This window comes from Amia ocellicauda, chromosome 3 (assembly GCF_036373705.1).
Source record: "Amia ocellicauda isolate fAmiCal2 chromosome 3, fAmiCal2.hap1, whole genome shotgun sequence".
In the NCBI taxonomy this organism is placed as follows: Eukaryota; Metazoa; Chordata; class Actinopteri; order Amiiformes; family Amiidae; genus Amia; species Amia ocellicauda.
Window position 1 is genome coordinate 39,797,509 of NC_089852.1, and position 23,065 is coordinate 39,820,573.

The 23,065-nt window shown below is 37.1% G+C and overlaps 1 protein-coding gene across 1 annotated transcript in view; it reads left to right on the forward strand.

The window, feature by feature from the left end:
• LOC136746732 (short transient receptor potential channel 6) overlaps positions 1-23,065 on the forward strand; it is a 29,944-nt gene that overhangs the window by 2,011 nt on the left and 4,868 nt on the right. Inside the window, exons 2-8 of the mRNA XM_066699409.1 lie at positions 8,682-9,450; positions 12,369-12,554; positions 14,330-14,494; positions 15,210-15,426; positions 16,726-16,953; positions 18,417-18,681; positions 22,181-22,376. Coding sequence (XP_066555506.1) covers positions 8,682-9,450; positions 12,369-12,554; positions 14,330-14,494; positions 15,210-15,426; positions 16,726-16,953; positions 18,417-18,681; positions 22,181-22,376 — 2,026 coding nt within the window. The remainder of the gene's footprint in view (positions 1-8,681; positions 9,451-12,368; positions 12,555-14,329; positions 14,495-15,209; positions 15,427-16,725; positions 16,954-18,416; positions 18,682-22,180; positions 22,377-23,065) is intronic.

A 23,065-nucleotide genomic window follows, 5' to 3' on the forward strand; every position in this document is an offset into this window, starting at 1 on the left:
GGAGTTCAGGAGATTGTCTTGACCAGGACCACACCCCTAAATGCATTGAAGCAACTGCCATGTGATTGGTTGGTTAGATAATTGCATTAATGAGAAATTGAACAGGTGTTCCTAATAATCCTTTAGGTGAGTGTATATATTAGTTATATATAACTTACTTCAAGCTTTATGTAATAACATCACTTTTAAGTATTTTAATCATACTTTTCATTTTTTTAAAGCATTACTACAAAGTTCTTTTTTTTTAAATAATTGTATTAAATTAAAGAGTATATTTTGGGTATAGTCCACAGGCAATAAGAAAGAAACAAGTTTAACTTAGAAGCCATCACTAAAAAGTCACATTAAAATAAACTACAAATGACTAAACCTTTAGAGAACTAGGATGCTAACCATATATACTCCTGGACTGTAAGGATATCAATCAGGCTTAGAAGAATACTGGTCACCATAGAAACCAGTTTGACAGTACTTGACTCTCCATTTCGCAATCGGTAGCACACAGCGTAACTGATGTTTTCAGATATTTTTTCACACATTAGTACAGATAAATTCACTATCTATTGATTTATTTCCATGTCTTTTTTCGTGATTTAATTAGATTCCCACAAAATAATTCTGTGATACCTTGCATTCTTTTTTATCAGTGTACGTTCACCATTGCCAAAACTGTTTTTGTTCTTTAAAAAACAATAGCAAAGAACAACAACAGCAAAAAACTTGAGCTATTGTAACAGCAGGGATAATAGGCTACATTTCCCTTCACTTTCTTTTTGCTTACATCTTTAAAGATGACTGGGATCCTGCCCAGGATCCACATTGAGGGCATACTTCTACTTCTACTGTTTTTATTACTGTTTAACACATACAAAATATGTGAGCAGGGCACTATAGGAAATTGCTATTTAACTTTACAGTGTAAATGAGGTGGACAAATATACTAATAATATATTATTCCTCAAAGGAGTAAATGTGTACCTGATACAAGTACTGATAGGTGTAAATGGCCTACTTTTACTGGCAAAGATTTCACATATGCCGTCAATGTGCTCGGGAGATAGGGAAGGCTCAGCTGGCCTTTCTCTCAAGCATTCATCTGCACCATTGGATTCCAGTGAGCTCAAGGGTAACCTCTTGTAATGGAAAATACATGTCTTTTCAATCTCAGTTTAATTTGAGAAACCTTTCTGATAGCTTTAGGTGAACATTGAGAAATCCTGGCAACTGTAATAAACCTGCCGTCTGAGGAACATGTATATCGATGTGTTTGATAGCTCTGCCTTTTAAATTTTTTTAACTGTTCAGACAGCAGCTTCACCTGACTTGACAATCCAAGATCGATACTATTTACTGCCTTCAATATTAAGTTAAGGACACAGAACATGATTCTATGGCTCCGTACACAAGACTGCATCAAGCAGAGACAATATTATTTCCACTGCAGTCTGAAAGCATGCAAATGCTTGGCAAGAACGCAGTACAGTTCTTTTTGGCCATTGTGTGTTGTTTGTCAAAGTCAACAGTGGCATTTGGGCAGTCAGTTTTAGACAACAACATCGACGCAAAAGGACAATCTTATTTGTTTGGTATGAATGTAATGTAGCCAGGAAGGAAACCAGAATGTCAGCTTCAATTGCGTGTTTTGACATTGTTAACTACTGTATGTGAAGTCTTTCCCAAGTAACACAACAATACTATCAGTTTAGTCAACCAGAAAATTAAGTCTATACACAAAACATATTTTGTACAATTGTCAAGCAGAGGTTAAAGATTGTTTAACAGGAAATTGGGGGGTCTTGTAAAAAACAAGCAAACAGAAAGATTTATCAAGCAATCCATAAGTGAGCCATTGCTGATATTTAGTTACAGATTAAATACCAGAAATAGAAAAGAAAATTGTTATTGACATATTGGGTTGCTTTGGCAGTACGAATGTACAGTAATGATGTTTTTACTTAATGCAGAAGTAAATCAGTTAAAACTAACATGGAAACATTATTGAAACATCAAAGCAAATGCACAAGGCTCAGTCAATTAAGAATTTGATACACTGACATCTAAACGAATTGATGGAGGCTAAACAAGCTCTATCAACTTCATTGGTGGTATATAACTAATATACTGACAAAGGAAGAGACAAGGGCATCTATCCATTTTATCCAACTGGGGCCTGTTGATTGCAGATTTACGCTCAGTAGATCAGAGTTGAGAGTCCATTGCGGAAGAAGAAATTAATGGTTGTGAATTATTATTATTAATATGTCTGATGTAAAAGTTGCCTAGTGAAGCAAAAATACAGTACCAGATACCAATGAGGTGAAGGATTATAATACAGTTTGCTTCAGTAGCAGGCATGTTGTAGAGAGAAGAATGAAATGTGATCTGGGGTTGGTTGCATAAAACTATATTAGACTAGTCAAAACCATTAGACTATTCTTAATTTGACAGTTAGACCAGTCTAAGGCAAGTAAGTCAGTTGCATAAAAAGACTAAGACTTATGCTAAAAGGTTAGCTGGCTCACACACACTCCACTCTCCTGCCCACGTCAATCTTCTGAAACATCGAGACTCCTCCCCATGTCAATGCCAATCCTGGGGTCTGTTTACCTCCAGCACGCGGATGCTTCCTTAGATATTTGTTTTAGTACGTTCTTCTATCCTTTCTGTACGTCTTTTCCAGACCGCACACAAAGCGGGTTGATTTTATCCCACACCTTCTGGTTGAGTTTCTTAGTGCAAGTTTCAGACAATTTCCACCAGAGTATATATTTATCTGCATTATATTTCAATAACTAGCATAGATTTCCAGCAATGTGCAATACTGATGTGCTGGTGAAAACAGATTATAGGTTGCAAAGCAAAGCTGTAGCTTGTGGGATCTGCAGGTGCTTCATAAACACAAGTTTTTAGCACATACCAAATGGTGGCCAAGGATGTAGTGACCCCTTTTAAATATTGTAGCTGGTTACAGACCCTACAGATTAGAGGTGTGATAAAGAGTACTGTGGCGACGAGTAGGGCCAGATGGAGATGCTGTACGTAAGGCAAGAGGATGTTAGGCTCTTTCAGCTTGATGTATACATGATATTAAGCATATTGTTTTAAGGATTACTACAGAAGGGTGGATTATGTTATAATTCTTGAAATATTGAATATAAAATGAGAATTATTTGACATGGATATATTTTTTATGAGCATCTGGGTAAAAGCCAAGCTTACAATTTTTTAAAAGCATACATGGATTTTAGGATGCTTGTTTAACGAGTGCTTAATTGATTTGTCAAATCCCCCATTAGAGATGTTTAGTAAGGGTGAACATGGTTTTAATATGATTAAATTTTAAACACCCTATAATCATGAACCTCTTAAGTGCCTTTGTATTTACACACTGAACAGTATACATTACTCACTGTGCATTTTTGTATTTACATGCTGAACATTACACATCACTCAGTGTGTCTTTATGCGATTAGTGATCTCCCACACACTCTTCTTTTCGCCTTGGTTTGTAGTTTATATGAGGGATACATTTATAATCCATTTTGATAATCCTTGAATTAAAGACTTGATCCTCAGACCAGTGGTTTTCAAACTGGTCCTGGAGTACCCCATGCCCTGCTGGTTGTTGTTCCAGCCAAGGTCTTAATTACTTAATTTAACAGTATATCTCTTTTTAGTTCAATTAAGGATTCAATTAAGCAATTAAGACCTTGGTTGGAACAAAAACCAGCAGGGCACTACTGAAGGGTACTTCAGAAGCGGTTTGAAAACCATTGCCATAGACAGTATTACTTCTTCATTAATGTAGTGCCGCATGTTTTCAGACAAAGAACGTTCTTTTTCTTCATTCAGAGGTTTAACTGTAAGCTTTCAACAATCAAAACATTTATCTGATCCATGAGAAATTAACAAAACATCTCAAACAGACATTTATTATTTTTAGCTTTATCAAATTTGTGTTACTGTTAGGCAAGGAAACACAAGAAAATTGGGATTGTGCATCAAGGAGGATTAGCAGGATTAAACTGAGTTGTTGATCTCTTCCTCCTTCTTTTAATTAGTGGCATAATAGAGAAAAAAGTGTGCAAGTTTGAGGGGATGGTGCTTTTTTATGTAATGCCACTTAGTTGTGAAACAGTAGACACAGTTCATGATATTTTCGGTTAAAAAATAAACAAACCAACATAAATCCTGAAAGCAGATAGATATATACTCCATGGGTAGTTTGAAAATATGGTCCAATAAAATCAGAGCAGCGTGGACATTTTTCAACAGAAAGTGCTGCTTTAAAATGTCAGGACACACCGAAGTCATTACTACAGTGCCATTATTGTTTTGGAATGTGTGTTTTTAAAGAGTTTCAAAAACTTTGTAAAGTCTCCCTTATACACTCACCTAAAGGATTATTAGGAACACCATACTAATACTGTGTTTGACCCCCTTTCGCCTTCAGAACTGCCTTAATTCTACGTGGCATTGATTCAACAAGGTGGTGAAAGCATTCTTTAGAAATGTTGGCCCATATTGATAGGATAGCATCTTGCAGTTGATGGAGATTTGTGGGATGCACATCCAGGGCACGAAGCTCCCGTTCCACCACATCCCAAAGATGCTCTATTGGGTTGAGATCTGGTGACTGTGGGGGCCAGTTTAGTACAGTGAACTCATTGTCATGTTCAAGAAACCAATTTGAAATGATTTGACCTTTGTGACATGGTGCATTATCCTGCTGGAAGTAGCCATCAGAGGATGGGTACATGGTGGTCATAAAGGGATGGACATGGTCAGAAACAATGCTCAGGTAGGCCGTGGCATTTAAACGATGCCCAATTGGCACTAAGGGGCCTAAAGTGTGCCAAGAAAACATCCCCCACACCATTACACCACCACCACCAGCCTGCACAGTGGTAACAAGGCATGATGGATCCATGTTCTCATTCTGTTTACGCCAAATTCTGACTCTACCGTCTGAATGTCTCAACAGAAATCGAGACTCATCAGACCAGGCAACATTTTTCCAGTCTTCAACTGTCCAATTTTGGTGAGCTTGTGCAAATTGTAGCCTCTTTTTCCTATTTGTAGTGGAGATGAGTGGTACCCGGTGGGGTCTTCTGCTGTTGTAGCCCATCCGCCTCAAGGTTGTACGTGTTGTGGCTTCACAAATGCTTTGCTGCATACCTCGGTTGTAACGAGTGGTTATTTCAGTCAAAGTTGCTCTTCTATCAGCTTGAATCAGTCGGCCCATTCTCCTCTGACCTCTAGCATCAACAAGGCATTTTCGCCCACAGGACTGCCGCATACTGGATGTTTTTCCCTTTTCACATCATTCTTTGTAAACCCTAGAAATGGTTGTGCGTGAAAATCCCAGTAACTTAGCAGGTTGTGAAATACTCAGACCGGCCCGTCTGGCACCAACAACCATGCCACTAATTTAAAGACAACCTGGATTATTTTGCAGTACCTCATGGTCACAATGTGTTTAAAATAAGATACAGTATGTTTCAGGTGATTCAACAAGTACTTGCATTGTCATTGTCGGATTCACAGGACAAGTTTATCAAGTGCCACTGTGTCACTGTTGCATTCAGAAAATAAATTAAAAGGTCAGGTGTTTATTTCTAAGGAGAGGATTTTTTATGGTGCGCAGGACTGGTTGTGATTCATTGCCAAGGGGAAGTATCTTTGAGAAGCCTTGACCTACTGTAAATCCTCTCATATTAAATCACCTTCTTAATTACGATAATGGGCCATTTTCAAAAAACATTTACTGTCACTCTTGGTTAACAACTGTGAGTCACACAGATTTAAGTTTGCAAAAGTAAAAGTGAAGGTAAATGCTTAATTTATTTTTATGTTTAGTTTTTTACCATTTGGTGTTGGTATTTCGTCTTATAAAAAAGGGGTGAGTACATTCAACAGGACATTAGTTTCATTGAATATTAGCTATTGTGTAGATCTCAGTCTCAAGATCATCTCCAATGGGTGACACTTCCTTTTTGTTGTTTAACATATTCCCTTGTGAACTATGACTTTAAACAGTATTAATTAAGTGGTAAAACAGACACTACATCTACCTGGGTCGTACTTACAACAGCTGCTTTACACAGTGAGAGAGAGAGCGAGCGAGAGCGAGCGAGAGAGAGAGAGAGAGAGAGAGAGAGAGAGAGCTCAATGTGTAAATAATTAATGTGATATTTTCTATCCCTGTCTACTTGCTCAAAGTATTTGTCTGTATTATATGTATGTGCTTGGTACTTGTTTATGTGTAGCTCCTACAGCTGTGTTTCTTATGTTGTGTGTATTTTGTCTCAGACAGCTGTGTTTAGGTGTTTAATTTCTTGTTTAATGATTTATACTTGCAGTATGTTATATCTCTTAGAAGGGACAGCTTTGGAATGTAAGGGATTATGGGATTACTGTGATTATTATTTTATTGTAGTGAACTCTTCCTAATAAAATCCCATTATACTTTTACACATTCTCGAATTAGTAGAATAGTTTAGTAATTGGTCATATTTGGGTAACGTATGCCCACACAACTTCGGTAACTTCGGTAAAGCATATAAAGAAAGGAATACAAGCTCCCTCTTCAACATAAATTAAATGTTTCCTGATGGATGACCCCCGACATGCTGTTAACACAGACACATTCCAGATGGAGTGTCTTTTAATGTCAGAAAATTGGGAAAGCCAATTTCAAAAACATTAATTTCCTCTACATTTAAAGATCCCACTTAGAATTGACGCTTGGCGTCCTGCTGCAATGCAAAATGTGTCTGCGAGAATCTCAAATACAAGCCAGAGAAAGTGCTGCAGTGAAACAGGAGGCGTGGTGTGGCCTTAATGAATGAGAATAATGACACCAAACCAAGTGTTGTTTTGCGAAGAGGGCCTTCAAATCCATCCTTCATCTTGCTGAGAGCTTGCTTTCTCTTGAGTGCGCTCTTTTACCTCCTTATTCCTGATCTCCTGGGCAATCACTCCGCACGCCTCTCACCCACCCCATCAAAATCCCTATCACGGACAAAGACACAGGTGGCTCGCAATCCTGCTGCATTGTTCATTACACAAAGCCTGCCTGCCTTGTTCTTCTGACATTTACCATCCTATCCAATGTCCTTTATTGGGAGCCCCGCTAAAAGTATTCTCGGTGGAAATAATCATCACCTTTGCCCTTGCATTGTTATTTCCCTTATTTACTCAGCTTTTGCAAATTAATCTGGGTCTCATTTAGTCCATCTAGTATGTTGTTTTGGAGAACCTGTGCGCAATGAGCTCCATGAAATCCTAAGAGAGACCTGTATTCTGTTGTCCGAAAAAATATTTGTCTATTTTCCATGCTTTTCTGGCACATCTGGGATCTGTAATGAGCATCAATGAGTGTCACTCCTGGCATCATCATTTTAAAATCTGTGATGCTTAAAAAGGCTTATATCACAGAATCTACACAGCTCCTTCAGGGAAAAAACGTTTTTTGTTGTTCTCCTGTTTTTCAACATCTGCTTTACAGTCCCGTAATTCTCTAAATTATGAGAGACGAATCCATGCATTGATTATTATCTTTAACAAAATAAAGTCAATTTATAGCAAAGCCATCATTCCAAGTCACATTTGCAAAACCACATTAACTAGAAGAAAGTTGATATAAATATAATGTACATATGATTAAGAGTTTCGAGGCAGGGGAAATCCAACTACTCAAGACTAAAAACTTGTGGTATTAATAGTCATTTGAAAACCTTCCAGCAAAAGTAGATGTGACTAATTCTATATCAAAATCTGAAGTTACGGGGGAGACTGGGCAATTAATAACGTTCTGTACTGGGGTGAATTCCAGTGTTTTTGTAGCAGTGAAATATGTGAACTGGTATTGCATTAAGCTGGTGACTCAACACGTAAGACCACTTCAATTCTGAACTCAATGCCTGGTGCCCTTCATCTTGCAGTTTAGCTTCGTCGCAGCACTGAGAGAACATCTTAATTGAAGCACTTATTTGAATTACTATGAGAATGCTTCTGGGGGCGCTGATGTCAAAGTCCGACAAAGTTGAGGTAAAAAATTGCCACTCAAAGGACAAGTTGAACGATCATATTAACTGTGCATTTTTGTTTATGCTTTGAATGTAAAGGCTACACAATGTCCTTTTTGTAATGTACTTCATGTAGTTTAGAAACTTTCCCTTAAACAGAGTTTCACATCCTAAATTAAGGCCATAATGTCAGAATAATTAGGGACCTACAGGAAGACGTCATAAATATGGAAAGGCCTCACAGTGTTCAAACTTGGATGACTTAAAGACAACGACCCTTTACTTCCATTTCCCACAGGAAAGAGATAAATGCTTGGTAGTTAATCATTTTCTTTAAAAAAAAAAAGAAAAATGTAATCAAAAATGGAACAAAAAGATTTCCAAAGATCTTGGGGATTTGTTTCATATGATTGACAGCAAAAAGGAATCTTTCAGTCTGCATGCATATAAAAGGTGATTTATGTGAATGACTGCGGTTGAACAGTGGTGGGACATAGGAAAAATCATAGTATTTCTGTTTCTGAAAGTCAATAACACTCAGAACAGGTTTAATCATTTTATGTTTTGGTTCTTTTTCAATGAGAAAATAGCCTGTTTGTATGTGTGTACATATATATATATATATATATATATACATATATGTATTTGCAGAAGGAACAATGGTGATAGGCAAATCCTCCTGCGGCAGACCATGGCGAAAGGAAGGAGGCAGGCAGTGCGTGGACCGGCATACATGTTTAATGCCCGCTCCAGCAGTCTTTCCCTTGAGGAGGAGAGGTTTCTGGATGCAGCAGAGTACGGCAACATCCCTGTGGTTCGCAAGATGCTCGAAGAGCTACCAGAACTCAACGTCAACTGTGTGGACTACATGGGCCAGAATGCACTGCAGCTAGCGGTCGCCAACGAGCACCTGGAGGTCACCGAGCTCCTGCTGAAGAAAGACAACCTGGCTCGCATTGGGGATGCCCTCCTGCTGGCTATCAGCAAGGGCTATGTGCGGATTGTGGAAGCCATCCTGAGCCACAAGGCCTTCGTTGACACTAAGAGGCTGACCACCAGCCCCAGCCAAGCGGAGTTGCAGCACGATGACTTTTTTGCCTACGACGAGGATGGCACACGCTTCTCTCACGACGTCACCCCAATCATCTTGGCGTCCCACTGTCACGAGTACGAGATTGTGCACATACTGTTGAGAAAGGGAGCCCGCATCGAGAGGCCCCATGACTATTTCTGCAAATGCAACACGTGCAGTGACCAGCAGAAACATGACTCCTTTAGCCATTCTCGGTCCCGGATCAATGCCTACAAAGGGCTGGCCAGTCCAGCGTACCTGTCCCTGTCCAGTGAAGACCCTGTTTTGTCTGCCTTGGAGCTCAGCAATGAGCTGGCTGTGCTGGCGAATATTGAGAAGGAATTCAAGGTGGGTGATATTCATTAAGTTCCACTCTATTGCCTAGTGTCTCGCTTAGCTCTGTAAACTGATTTCATGCCCTTCTTGAATGCTAAATACAAATAATTATGCCACTTCTTGCTATAAAATATCCTTAACTTCTGTACTTTTTATGGTAGGAGCAGTTACATGTCTTGAGTGTAATTACAGATAAAACAGAAAGATTTCACACAGCGTAAAAGCATTTGACACAAATCTCCAGGCAGTTTTCCTATATTTAATTATCAGACCAAATAGAACATTTTTTGCCACGGGAATTGTGTTCAGTCAGAAGCTAAAACTAAAGCAGATTGACACTTTGACCAAATACTTCAATGCTATTCTTTAATAGAATTCAAGACTTTTCACAAAATGTTCTGCAATTTCCAATTCATGTTACAAGCTGAGGAATTAAAAAAATAGGTTTCAACCTAGTCTGTCTAGAAGCACAATTCAGTACAGTTTCTGTATATGTATACAAGTATACGTGACATTTAAAAAAATGAATTATACATTCTCTCAAAATGTGTTATCAACATAAATCTACCCAGTTACATGTTCTTTTTAAGCCACATAGAAATACGAAAAAGATTTACCTACTTGAGATAACAAGAATGTCCGCATTTGACTGAAAAAATGATAGCGTTCTTGAGCTTTTCAGTGAAACAACGAAAGAAGTACTTGTTTTACATAGCTGAACAAAAATCTCAGCTGCAGATCTGCAGATAATTTATTATTCATACGTACTCTACAAGGTCCATTTCCTTCTGATATACTGAATGCAAATCATATCAATCACTTTTGATGATACTTTTAAAGGAATAAAAGCCCAGAGGAAGATAATCTGATAGTGAGCTGTTACATCTATAGCAGAAACGTATTAATACAAACCAGACATATTTTATTATCACTATATTGTGAAGTTGCCAACACTTGAGTTTAAACAAATATAAAGCTAAGTAACTTTCCTCCAGCATTGCCAGCAAGAGTTTCCACAAAGGTTTGTTTAATGTAAAGTAAAAATAAATAGAAGTAGTAGTTCAGGGGACAACATACCCCTGGGCAGAGCTAAAGACAGATCTGAGTGTAGGACTGCAAGATTTATTCATTTAGTTTTGCCAGCAGCCATTTGCCGATTGCGCATTAGAAATGTTTGGTTGGCGACAGCACATTAAGCCCACATCTACTCATCCACTGACAGGAATTATGTTCTGTCCATGATTGAGTGGTCTGTATTTTCATTTCATTTGGCCCTTAGATTACACTCAGATAGACAGTACAAGGTATGCATTTGAATTGAAAAAAATAATTATGACCAGCTGAGAAGCATTCGCAGACCAAGTGTTTGCTACTCATTGAACAGCATTTAATCTATATCTATATCTATATCTACATCTATATATATATATATATATATATATATATATATATATACCTTCCAACTATCTATCTATATGACAATTATACAGAATGCTATATAAAACACTACATAATGTCAGAAACTTTAAGAAAATACTTTGTATAGATAAATCAGGAGATATTCTATATTTTAATCCATGACTAACACGGTGTTGTTTTGGTTCAGACACAATACAATCATACCTGGCATCAGACTATTGTGTCAGGAGCAGTGGGTCAATTGCACCTGCAGTTTAAAGTGCACCTCAACTTACTGTCAGCTAATCTGTAGCCAAAAACGTGTGGGTGTTTTTGTTACAGGTCGGTTCATTTGCCTTACAGCATTGAATCAGAACTATTTTTTTCCAATAAATGTTGAAAAACCTTTTAGGGCATTAATGTACCTATTATTAACTGAAATAATAGATGTTTTTAGCTTCTTGACAGGAGAAACAAAATCTTGCACATGTAATTAACTGAAGTACTGACTTAATACAGCTGTGCATCAATGCGGGCTCATGACAGTTTAAATGAATAGGCTTCCTCTTTGTTCAGCTTTAAACTCTGAGGTTAAAAAGAAAGGCTCTCATGGGACTGTCATTAAATATAATTCTGTTTAATTCACCGGGATATTCTGTGTGTCTTGTTATCTGAAAATATGCTTTTGAGCAATTGATTCATACAGTAAGAGGCTTAATGTGCCCCTGGGCATAGTCTGAATCATAGACAGCTGTATTTCCTCTATATGTAGGTAGATCTATACTGATAGTATAGAGAAAAATATATCTAATACATATTCAGTCCAAAACCAAGCCCAAACCCATAAAATTACTGACAGATCCAGTGAGGACTATCTAGTCACACACACACAAAAAGAAAGATAAAAACTACATTAATCTATTGGTTTTAGGATTTGGGATCTGGGGTTGTAGCAAAACCAGCCAACTCTAATCAGCTATGATAAGCTCTCTAAATTTAAATTATTTAAATTTGATCCCTATAATAAGTCAGGAGTTTCTCTGTAACAGTGTTCAATGTGAAATGATATACCAAATAAGAGAACCATGCACAGACTGCAAGTAAAATGGAAAATAAATCAAATATAAAAGCATTTCTCAGTTTATAGTACTGATCTCTTGAATGTTTACAGGTTGTTGTTTTGGGCTTTCTTTCTTTCTTTCTTTCTTTCTTTCTTTCTTTCTTTCTTTCTCTTTCATTCTTTCATTTCAACTAAATATCCTTATAATCATGGTTATAGAGTTCAGAGTCCCATTACTTTTATCAAATCCTCCCACTTCTTTGATTTTTCTATATAAGAAATCTGTGTGAATGCAGAGTGGAATTAAGGAATAGATTTTGTTGGAAATTACCTTGATTTGTGAAGCTTAATCAATGTTATTTCAAACAGGGAATGGAAAAAAGTATGACTTTGCAAATACAAAGTCTGTTCACTTCAGGACGTCAAGATGTTTTTTCTAATGCACAATGAAATTGCTTTTCTTTTCTCTAAGAATGATTATAAAAAACTATCTATGCAATGCAAGGACTTTGTGGTGGGACTTCTGGACCTTTGTAGGAATACAGAGGAAGTGGAAGCCATTCTGAATGGTGACATTGACTTGAATCCAAGCAACGGGCTTCATGAGCGTCCCAACCTTATACGATTAAAGCTTGCGATCAAATACGAGCTCAAAAAGGTAAGTATCTAGGCTGACAGATATACCTGTACTATCTGTGTCAGAGTGCACCACTGTCTCTTCTGTACTATGAATACGTACATTACTTCAATAACACCAAGGGACATTGAGCTGTACAATTATAAAATTATACATTAAAACAAACAAAAACTTTTTAAAGGATATAAAAATGAATGACGTGTAATCCGTATAATGGTGCTTGGCGACATAGTACCACTAATTACTAATTCAATTAATTAAATACAGTTTACAGTGGACATTTACTTGATAGAGGATTAGCTTACATTTCTGCAATTGTCAAAAAGCAAAACAGGAAAAGAAAAAGAAAACAGTTGTCTTGTAAATACATGCACATACCTCAAAAAATGTACCGGAAAAAGAGAGAATCAATATATATATATATATATGATTCTCTAAAACCACATAAATATTAGTGGGTGTATTGTTTCAGTGTATGAATATCAAGGGAAGTACATCAACATTGAAGAACTCAGTTGCCTTCCTTTATCTAGCATGATCTCTTAAATAACTGGGAAAGTACAACAGCAGAGATGGAAAAAAACATCCACAAGTTATAATAAAGGCCTCGATCTGCAATACTGTGCTGTATAAATACATAAATAAATAAATAAATAAATAAGCAAACATCATATACAAGTGAATGAATTAAACTAATTTAAGTTCTTTAGTTCTTATGGAAACCACAGATTAACATTAGAAAATGCATGAAAGCAGTGCTATATTGCTGCTCTGATACTATGCTGTAGATATATACGGACACATTAACATTTTTTTTATTTTACTTACCAGTGTGTACTCTACTTCTAATTTGGGCTCATAAAGCAGGTTTCTATGATTTATTTTGGTCATATACTGTGTTACACATTGTCTATTATATTTTGTAGTGGTTTTAAAAAAGGAAGTTTTTAAATGTAACTAGCTAGAGTTTGCATTGTTTAAATTAGTGTCTGTTATGTTTTTATCAGGCTACGAGAAGCAGTAAAACTAAATACTGAACATGAAAATAATTACACACATCTGTGACAATTAAAAAAGCATTCAATTTAGAGTCGTCTATACACTAAATAAACTAACAAATATTTAAATGTATGAAGTCTGGGGTTTTATTTAAACATATGAGACAATTCCTTAAATAAATGATTGTATTTGTAAGGTTTCCATGAGATCTATTTTTCAATAGGTTCACGTAATGCATCAGTCAAAGGGTAAAAGCGCCTACTAAGAATGACATCATGCTAACATTTAGACCAAATCAATGTCTTTATCCTTTTCTAATAGCATCTGACAGTTGCCACTCATGCTGTCAGGACCCAGTTGCAGCTGACAGCATCACACTGCGAGAGGAGATTACCATTGTTACTCAGAACACAGTCAGGAGAAATTGTAGCTACATTTTGCACCATTTACGCCTAGATTAACCAAACCAAGTTCCAGTAATGTTGCACATTTATTCCCAAAATAAGGGCTCAGAAGATTAGATAAAATTCATGTTGTTCCTTTGGAATTACCATGGTAATTGGTGGGTTTGAAAATCCCCTGAGGTAGTGCTTTATCATTTATCATTTTAGGAAGTCATGACTAATATAAAGAACCATAAATGCATACACTTTTGTCATATGCTTTTGTCCTGAAAAAGCTTGGACGTAAACACCCCCATTTCTCCAGATCAGTAAGAGACAAGCATTGACACAACTGCTGCCACATGAATCACAGTCTCATTCATGTGTCTTTTTGTCCTTTTCTTGTCTGTGTAGTTCGTAGCCCATCCCAATTGTCAGCAGCAACTCCTTTCCATCTGGTATGAGAACCTGTCTGGGCTGCGGCAGCAAACCACAGCTGTGAAGTTCCTGGTGGTTCTTGGTGTGGCCATTGGCCTGCCCTTCCTGGCAATGGTTTACTGGATAGCACCCTGTAGCAAGGTCAGCTTCCTTGCACACAACTTGATTTAAGCCAGTATTAATTTAAAACATTGACCCAAACCCAACTTCATGTCAGCTTTTATTTCATATTTTTTTCTCGCTAGCGGCCCCTGCAAAACAAGGCTTTCAATTGTAAATTTTGGGTTGAAGTTGTCATTTCATTCAGGCTTTAATGTACCCCCCACTCTCTTACTCATACAGTGGGTCATTACTGGGTTATAATTTTGACAGCAGTCATACTGAGTGACTTTCAGTGACTTACATTTTAATTGTGGCGCAGTGCTGGGAGAAGCAGAAAATGACCACCCTGAAGCCCTGGGGGATGAATTGGCAGTGGGGAGTTCCTCTGGTGTGGTGCTCCCCATTGCTAGTCCAACCCCCATGGCTTCTGGGGATGTAGTGCCCTTCAGGGCAGCACTTTTCCACCCCTCCCAGCACTGCACCACATCATATTATAGAAATTGAATGTCTATTTCAAGTTTTACCAGAGAAATAAATTATTTTACTGAGCTTTTTCATGGTGATAGTGGTGGTGGAGTTATCCTCTGTACTTTCTGGACCTTCTCCATGGATGTTTTAGTGTGGAAAGGATCCTCAAAAGACAAAATGTCATAGGTGTCTGCAAATACTATGTATGAATGTACTAAGTTAAATCTATTGCATGCTCTTAGGAGTTTGTTTTATTGCTTTACTTTTATTTTTATTTTTTTCACAGCTGGGGAAAATTATGCGCGGCCCCTTTTTGAAATTTGTGGCACATGCTGCTTCTTTCACCATTTTTCTTGGCCTTCTTGTCATGAACGCTGCAGACCGCTTTGAAGGGACGAAACTACTGCCCAACATGACAATCAAAGACCATCCCAACCAGCTGTTCAGGATGAAAACCACTCCCTTCACCTGGATGGAGATGCTCATCATTTCCTGGGTCATTGGTGAGTATCATTATAATAGACAGCAGTTTCTACCAGCAACTTCTCTTCTTTGTTATTCTACCAAGTGTTATAAGACTAATTGTGTTCACTTCAAGAATAGCACAAACAACCTGAAGCCCAATCATTTTAAGTTGTATGAGTTAAGCTGTTGACCTTGCTAATTTATTAGTGCCTCACAATCACATTATTATTATTATTATTATTATTATTATTATTATTATTATTATTATTATTATTATTATTATTATTATTAATTGCTTTAGTTAAAAATTGGCACCATTTTTAATGGCTACTGAAAGCAAAAAATGTAATGATTTATTATACCACTGACATTTTCATCTTCAAATGGAAAGACTTGTGGTTTATACCTTTAGTCCATTACAGTAGGAGTTGGTAGGACTGTTTATTCATATAAAGATCAATAAAACCACAAGAGGGCCCATAAAACATAAAATGAGATTTCTGTATTATCAAGTCAATACAGAATTTACATGCACTGGGATAGCATTTTATCTCTGGATGCTGAATAGTGACAAATATGCAAATGATTGACTAAAAGACACTAAGTCCTTTTTTCGTTTTGTGAACAACTGTGCTTGCTGTTGTTGGGCATATCTTAGTAAGTGTGTAGCTTTGTTTATTTTTTAATGATTTTGGTAAAAGGAATGTCTGAAACATATTTAGAAAGTTTTAGATTTATTTAGCCTGTTTATGAGTTTATTACATGAGAATGTTGTTTTCCTTCTTCTTTCATTTGGTTCCTTCATCATAAATTGAAGTTCCCACAGTGCAGTATTTACATAACCCTCTATAAGGTCAAAAACATGGTGCTGATTCTCAGATTGTCGACTGTGTCTGTGTTTTTCCACCATTTTATTTTTTTTGGTTTCATGTGATATGTAGTAACAATTATTATATTAAAAATAATCTCTGTTAAAATAGATTAAACTTTGACTGGGTTAAGGTGATCATCAAAAGTAACACAATGATCTGTCCTCCCATTGTCAGAAAATGCAATGTCTTAATTTACTATTTAAGTCAAGGAAGAGTGTTCATTGTGTAGAGAAACATCAGGGTAAATGCAGCATTGTATGGAGAAAAAAAACCTTAAACAATTTAAGTTTGTATATTTTTTTATATTTATATATTTGTCTGGCAGCCATCAGAAAGTGAACATAAAAATATATTGAAATGATTACAAAAAATAAAATTGTTATTTTAGTATGCTAATACTAACTTGTGTAGATCGAGAAGTTGTTTAAGAAAACTGAACTTTTTTTTATTTTCATTTTTCTTCAGGGATGATCTGGGCCGAATGCAAAGAAATCTGGTCACAGGGTCCACGCGAATACCTGCTGGAGCCATGGAATTTACTGGACTTTGGCATGCTGGCTATTTTTGTGGCGTCATTCATTGCGAGGTTCATGGCATTTTGGCACGCGTATGAAGCACAGAGTTACGTTGACAAGAACTTAGAACACTTGGTGAATGCAACTCTCCCACTAGATGTCAATTACTACAACCTTGGTTAGTGTGAAATCATGCTCTATCAAATCACAGATTTATTCAGTCAGTGGGAAAAAAAATAATAAAGTAAAATGTCTTATGAAGCTGTTCTACCAAAGCCATGCCAAATAAAAGCCCTGGTGACACTCCACAGATGGGAATTTAAAAATGCAGAACACTCTGTTACGTGACCAAAGACAGAGAAGATCCCTGTGGACAGACCACACAGCAGTACTGCTCCTCAGTGGCAGCATTCCTCCCACCATCATGTGCCTGTTTTATTAGAGACAAATGCAACTGTCTTGAAGGGAGGAAATCCTACAATATTTTTAAATACACCTGCAATAGCACATGCACCTTAATACCATATGCACAGGGGAAGGAGGGAGGTAGGAGAATGATATAAATTGCATGACAAGACAATTGCATGTGTAGCGCGTGTGTCCAGAGCCCCTGCCCAGATTTGAATCGCTGAACGGAGTAAGGAGATTTCTAATCATGTGGAGTAATGCGGAGTTCATTAAAAATTAATTTTCCAGTCAAGTTTAGTATATTGGTTTCCGATTTCTGTACATTTCAGTCAATAGACCATTGCCAAGCTTCCATCCATCCATCTTCAAAACCACTTATCCTGGTGAGGGTCGCGGGGAAGCTGGATCCAATCCCGGCAGGCATAGGGCGCCAGGCAGGAATACACCCAGGACGGGATGCCAGTTATTGCCAAGCTTGTATTTGTAAAACTGAAAGTTAGCTATTAGAATTCAACAATGCTTGTAAACTATTGATCAAAACATCTTTGAAATTCGTAGAACGTCCTCTGTAATATCCCCAAGGGTTACAAAACAGTAACAATATACTTCTGGTGTGCAGAGAAGACTACTGAAGTGGGTTGATGGAAAACAATTAAAGAGCCTACTAGTTAATACATGAAGAATGTTTACATTCATAATTTATTGTATACATTTTGTACTCATACCTAATATCCTAAATTTGTCTGGTTTTAAAAACGTATTAGTTTGTCTTGTGGGACAGGGCTCATTGCTATAGTGATGCCACTCTCCTGAACTAAGCCTAGAAGATATCTTAATCTGCCTGTTTCCGAGGACCAATCTTTTGGCGTTGTGAGTTTATCGTTTATCCGACAGACAGAGGTGTGCAGAGAGAGGTCTGACCTGACATGCCACACTTAGTATATCTACTGCTAGTCTAATTTTATCATACAAAGAATGAGCTCTTCTACTGTTACACTACTAATGCAGCTCAATGACAGAAAGGCCATCTAGGAAATCCTCATATCTGGCCAATCTCCAGATATGACTGTAAGTCTGACAGTGGCCTCTTATAAAGGCCGTCATGACACTTCCCACATAAGCACTCAGATCAAATAACACCCATTCCCTTCATTCACAGGCATGCTTCATTTTTAATTTTTGTTTCATAAGTGTGGTAGAAAATACGTTAAAAGAATGCTTCTTTCATTCCAGCTCGCATAAATTGGATTCCATCGGATCCACAGCTCATTTCAGAAGGCCTCTATGCCATTGCGGTGGTCCTCAGCTTTTCCAGAATTGCCTACATCCTGCCGGCCAATGAAAGCTTTGGGCCTTTACAGATCTCTCTGGGAAGGACAGTTAAAGATATTTTTAAATTCATGGTGATTTTTATCATGGTTTTCGTGGCCTTTATGATTGGAATGTTCAACCTCTACTCGTATTACCTTGGAGCAAAACAGAATGATGCCTTCACAACGTAAGTGCATATAAAATACAGTCGGTATTTATGACAAATGGTTCATTAAATATATTCCAAGATTGTAAAAACTGGGTAACTAGTTAAGGATGATACCTTTATTTCTAAAAGTGGCAAGGTTACGGTGCTATCAGTCCATTAAGAATCAATTGGATCATATTTTATATATAAAAAGCCTAACTAATAAAAAACTACTTTTTTTGAAATGCTAAAACCACTGCAATAGATTTGTTATGGACGTCAAGACAAATTTGCTCTCTAGTTCTTTCTAAATTGATATTGTGTCCAATAACATTTACATCTTAATAACAGATAGTCAGGGGCCTTAGAAAACACAGGGGATGTTTTGCTAAGGTTGCTAAGGATTTGTATTTGTTTTTGCGAGATGTCTTTTGTGGCATATTAAGTACAAAACAACATGAATATACTGAAATTGCAGATGGAAACAAGATAGAACATTAATCATGTGTTTCACTAGAGATACAGGTTTGTGGAACATTTCACTATATATTGTGCTCTGTATACATTATGAGAAAAGTGTTGATGCATCCCAATGATTTGCAATGCAGTGCACGCTGGTCTGCTGAATTTGATATTGCAGCACATTTAAAAGATACAGACAATGGTTATTATTGCTAGTCACATGAGCTACCATCCCAGAAACCATGTATTTGTGGGAAGGGAGGGGGATTGCCAGTGTGACTCCTAATAAGGACTAGTGCTGTAGTGTAGTGTGTTATATACTGTCAATGCATAAAAGCTTGGAATTAAATATTAATCAATTTAAATCATACAATTTCAATCAATTCCGAATAAACACACAGAATTCACAAGTAAGCAAATCTGCAAACTCAAATGCATGTTTTCAATATGGAAAATCAATTGAACATGAACACAGCACTGTCAGGTCAAGCACTGATGTACGAATCTAGGATGAAAATGTGTCACGTCAATTTCCATGCAATTACAGTAATTCTGAACCGTCGTGTGTTTATGGAGATAAGGAAAAGGACATTGTTTCATTGAATCTGCAACAGTACTACCCCATTTAATTATCTTAATTGGTCCCTTCATTCTCAGTGTAAATTATAACCTTGCACAATCTGTGGTTTAAATGATCATAATTCCCTTCCAAGTATAGCCTACATTATGAATAACACTAAGTCAGTTTTGAGGTTTTTCCTATTTTTCCACAGACCGGTATTAGTGTATTGACTGCTTTTCAAGGTTTCATTGAATTAAAGAAAATACACTACATAAAAAATATGACATATGTTTTTTATATTACATAATGTTAGGTAGAATTAGAGCTTTTTAATTATTATTGCTAACAATATCCTGTTTGTTCCTTTCCTTTTGAAATTAATGTCTTACTCCCTGCTGTGAGCAGCTTTATAATTTATTAACATACCTTACACACACATACACACTCACCCTTATCAGTTTCAGTATTTATTTCCTGTAGAGGGGCCCTAAATGTGACTAAAATTCAGTGACAATCTGTCCATGTGCAGCTGAATTCATAAGAACATATGAAAGGATATAAATGAGAGGAGGTCATTTGGTCCATAGTAGCTTCATGATCCAAGAATCCCCACCAGCTCTTCTTTAAATGAGCTCGAGGAGTCTGTTTCAACATCACATCTAGAGCGACCCCCACACTCTGTGAAGAAATATCTCCTGTTATCTATTCTGAAGGTTCCTATATTTGTAAAATGTATACTCATGTCCTTTGTATCATTGCTCATCTTGACGATGCCCCCTGCTTTGACTTAGACAGGTGATAGCTCTTAAAATGTATCTATTTGCGGGAACTGGTATTAAAACGGAAAGGGAGATGGATGAGTGTGCTGCCTTTTTGTTAAATTATACATGCAGGGCCTGTGTAATGAACAGTATGTTTAATTTAAAGATATGCACAGCCTGTAAGTGCATGTTGGTATGAGCTGGAGCCCGGGGTGTGTTTTCAAGTGTGGGCGTTTCGCTGCTGAATCACCAAAAAATTGCAGAATTGGATTTTCTGCTCAAAGTAAACTGTTTATAACTGTTTAGCTCTGCTTCTGATACAAGATGAAGTAGATAACATAGCATATCAGACAGTACTGTATGTTGTAGGGATTGGTCTGGTATGTACCTCCACACTGAGTTTAATGAAGGCATTGATGTATGGGGGTTATTTCGCCACAGTAAAACGAATGATAATCTCGGCACTGAAAATGAAATAAATTGATACAGAGCTGGGCCGTGTAGGGCAGGAGGACCAATGAATGTCAGAGGTAATCTTATGAACTCTGTTGTCTGGTTGATAAATGTGATATTAGCAAAGGTGTGCATTATGTGTTTAGTGGCAGATTATTCTGCTTGCTAATAGGCATCCAACGCAGTAAAAGATTGCTAGTATAGAAAACAGAGGCAATGTGTAACTGATTCTGTCTGCCTGTGCTTATAATAGGGGGGTGCATCATTTGTTTCACACGGAGGATCGATAGTAGGAAGAAAAAACTTTCTTTGGAATTTAGAAATTGGCAGATCTGTTAATATAATATGTCATTTAAGTTAATAGAGACACTATTTCTTAATGAATTAATGTCTGAATCCTACAGAAATTACATATGACTGCTTCCTGCACTTCCACTGAGTTCTGATGATCACATGTATAAACCCTAACTCTGAACCTAGTCTGTAACAGTATCCCTAACCCTGAGCCTAACTTTGTTATACATGTGTTATCGCTGTGGTATTCATACATCAATTCATTAAGAACTGGTTCCCATTATTATAAATAAACAAAAAAATCGACAAGTGATTTAATTGAACAGACATGACCTCCTTGCCATGTGAGAACTGAAGAGAACAGATTGTGTAAAACCCAGGGCCCTACTTAGGGACAACAGTGCACCCTAAAAAAGGTTTGTACATCATTCACATTTCCTGGGCCTCTGTTAGAAATATATTGGCTTTTCTGTTTCTAATCACTGCTTGGCTTTAGGAATATATCATCTCGAATGTCTGGACACCTAGCATTTTAAATGACCCTTTTATTGTAACTGAAGTTGTGTTTATAGACACAAAGACTATCTTTTTGTTTTCTTTTGTAGTGCTGTATCCATATAAACATAATAGCCTTTGTCTCCCATACACAATATATATGCCATTGCACTATGTTTCTCTTGGAATAGGATCTGAGGGATGTGCTCTGGCTCAGGGGGTAATTCAATCTTGCATCATTATAGCCAGAGTATTTCCTTTCTGGTGGTTCTAGGCACCGTAGAAAAGATCACGGTCTACAAATCACTGGTGTATGAAAGATGTCAAGCACTACTGAAGCATTGACAGAACATGTATAATCTGAAATGGACAACTAGCAAACATTACGATTGTTTTTGTTTAATGGACCTGGATGACTGTAGAGCAAGAGAGAACCAACGCATGCTACTCAGAACTGATGGAGTGAATATGAATTATCTGATTTGATTTGTTTTCTCCTTTCTTCCCCCAGAGTTGAAGAAAGCTTTAAAACGTTATTTTGGGCTATATTTGGACTCTCCGAAGTGAAGTCTGTTGTAATTAATAATGGACACAAGTTCATTGAGAATATCGGCTATGTCCTGTATGGAGTTTACAATGTGACCATGGTGATCGTGCTGCTCAACATGTTGATAGCCATGATCAACAGCTCTTTTCAAGAAATCGAGGTAAACGGGAAATGTTGGTTATCTTCTGAACACTATGTGTAACAGCTGTATAGTCCATTGCAAGTGTTGCCTTTAGTAGTTTTCATTCCAGCCATCCCACTGGGCACACAATGTTATAATGATTTTTTGGTTGTATTTGAGTCGCGACGTCTGGCAACCAAAATACTGTACATTATTCTACCATCAATCCAACTTTCATATACAACCATCATATGACCAAAATCTGACAACTGATTCTGACATCAATGCAACGTTATTCCAAGTAAATGTGCCCACTGGGATAATTCAGTAGATAACCAGAAGAAATTGTTTTTTAAATATTTGTTTTCATCTCAAGTTTTACAGACCAAAGAGAAGCTGAAACGATTTCCCCGCCACAAAATAAATTGGCAATTTGAAAACGTCCACTTCTTATCAATACACATTCGTATGGAGATAATTAAAATACGTTAAAATACATCTGTTCCCCTATTAATGTTGCTGATGCTATGCTTTTCATTCGATTTGGCAGCACTTCATTTTTATTATGTCTGATTGACAGATAGGGTTCCAAGCATGTGCCCATCATTCTTGAGTATGAATGTAAAAAGTGCCGTGTCGTGCTGTATGTCTGCAACTGTCTAATCCCCGATGGCAGCAGGTTTATTGCTTGCCTCAATTCCTATACCGCTGCACATAAATAAAGAAGC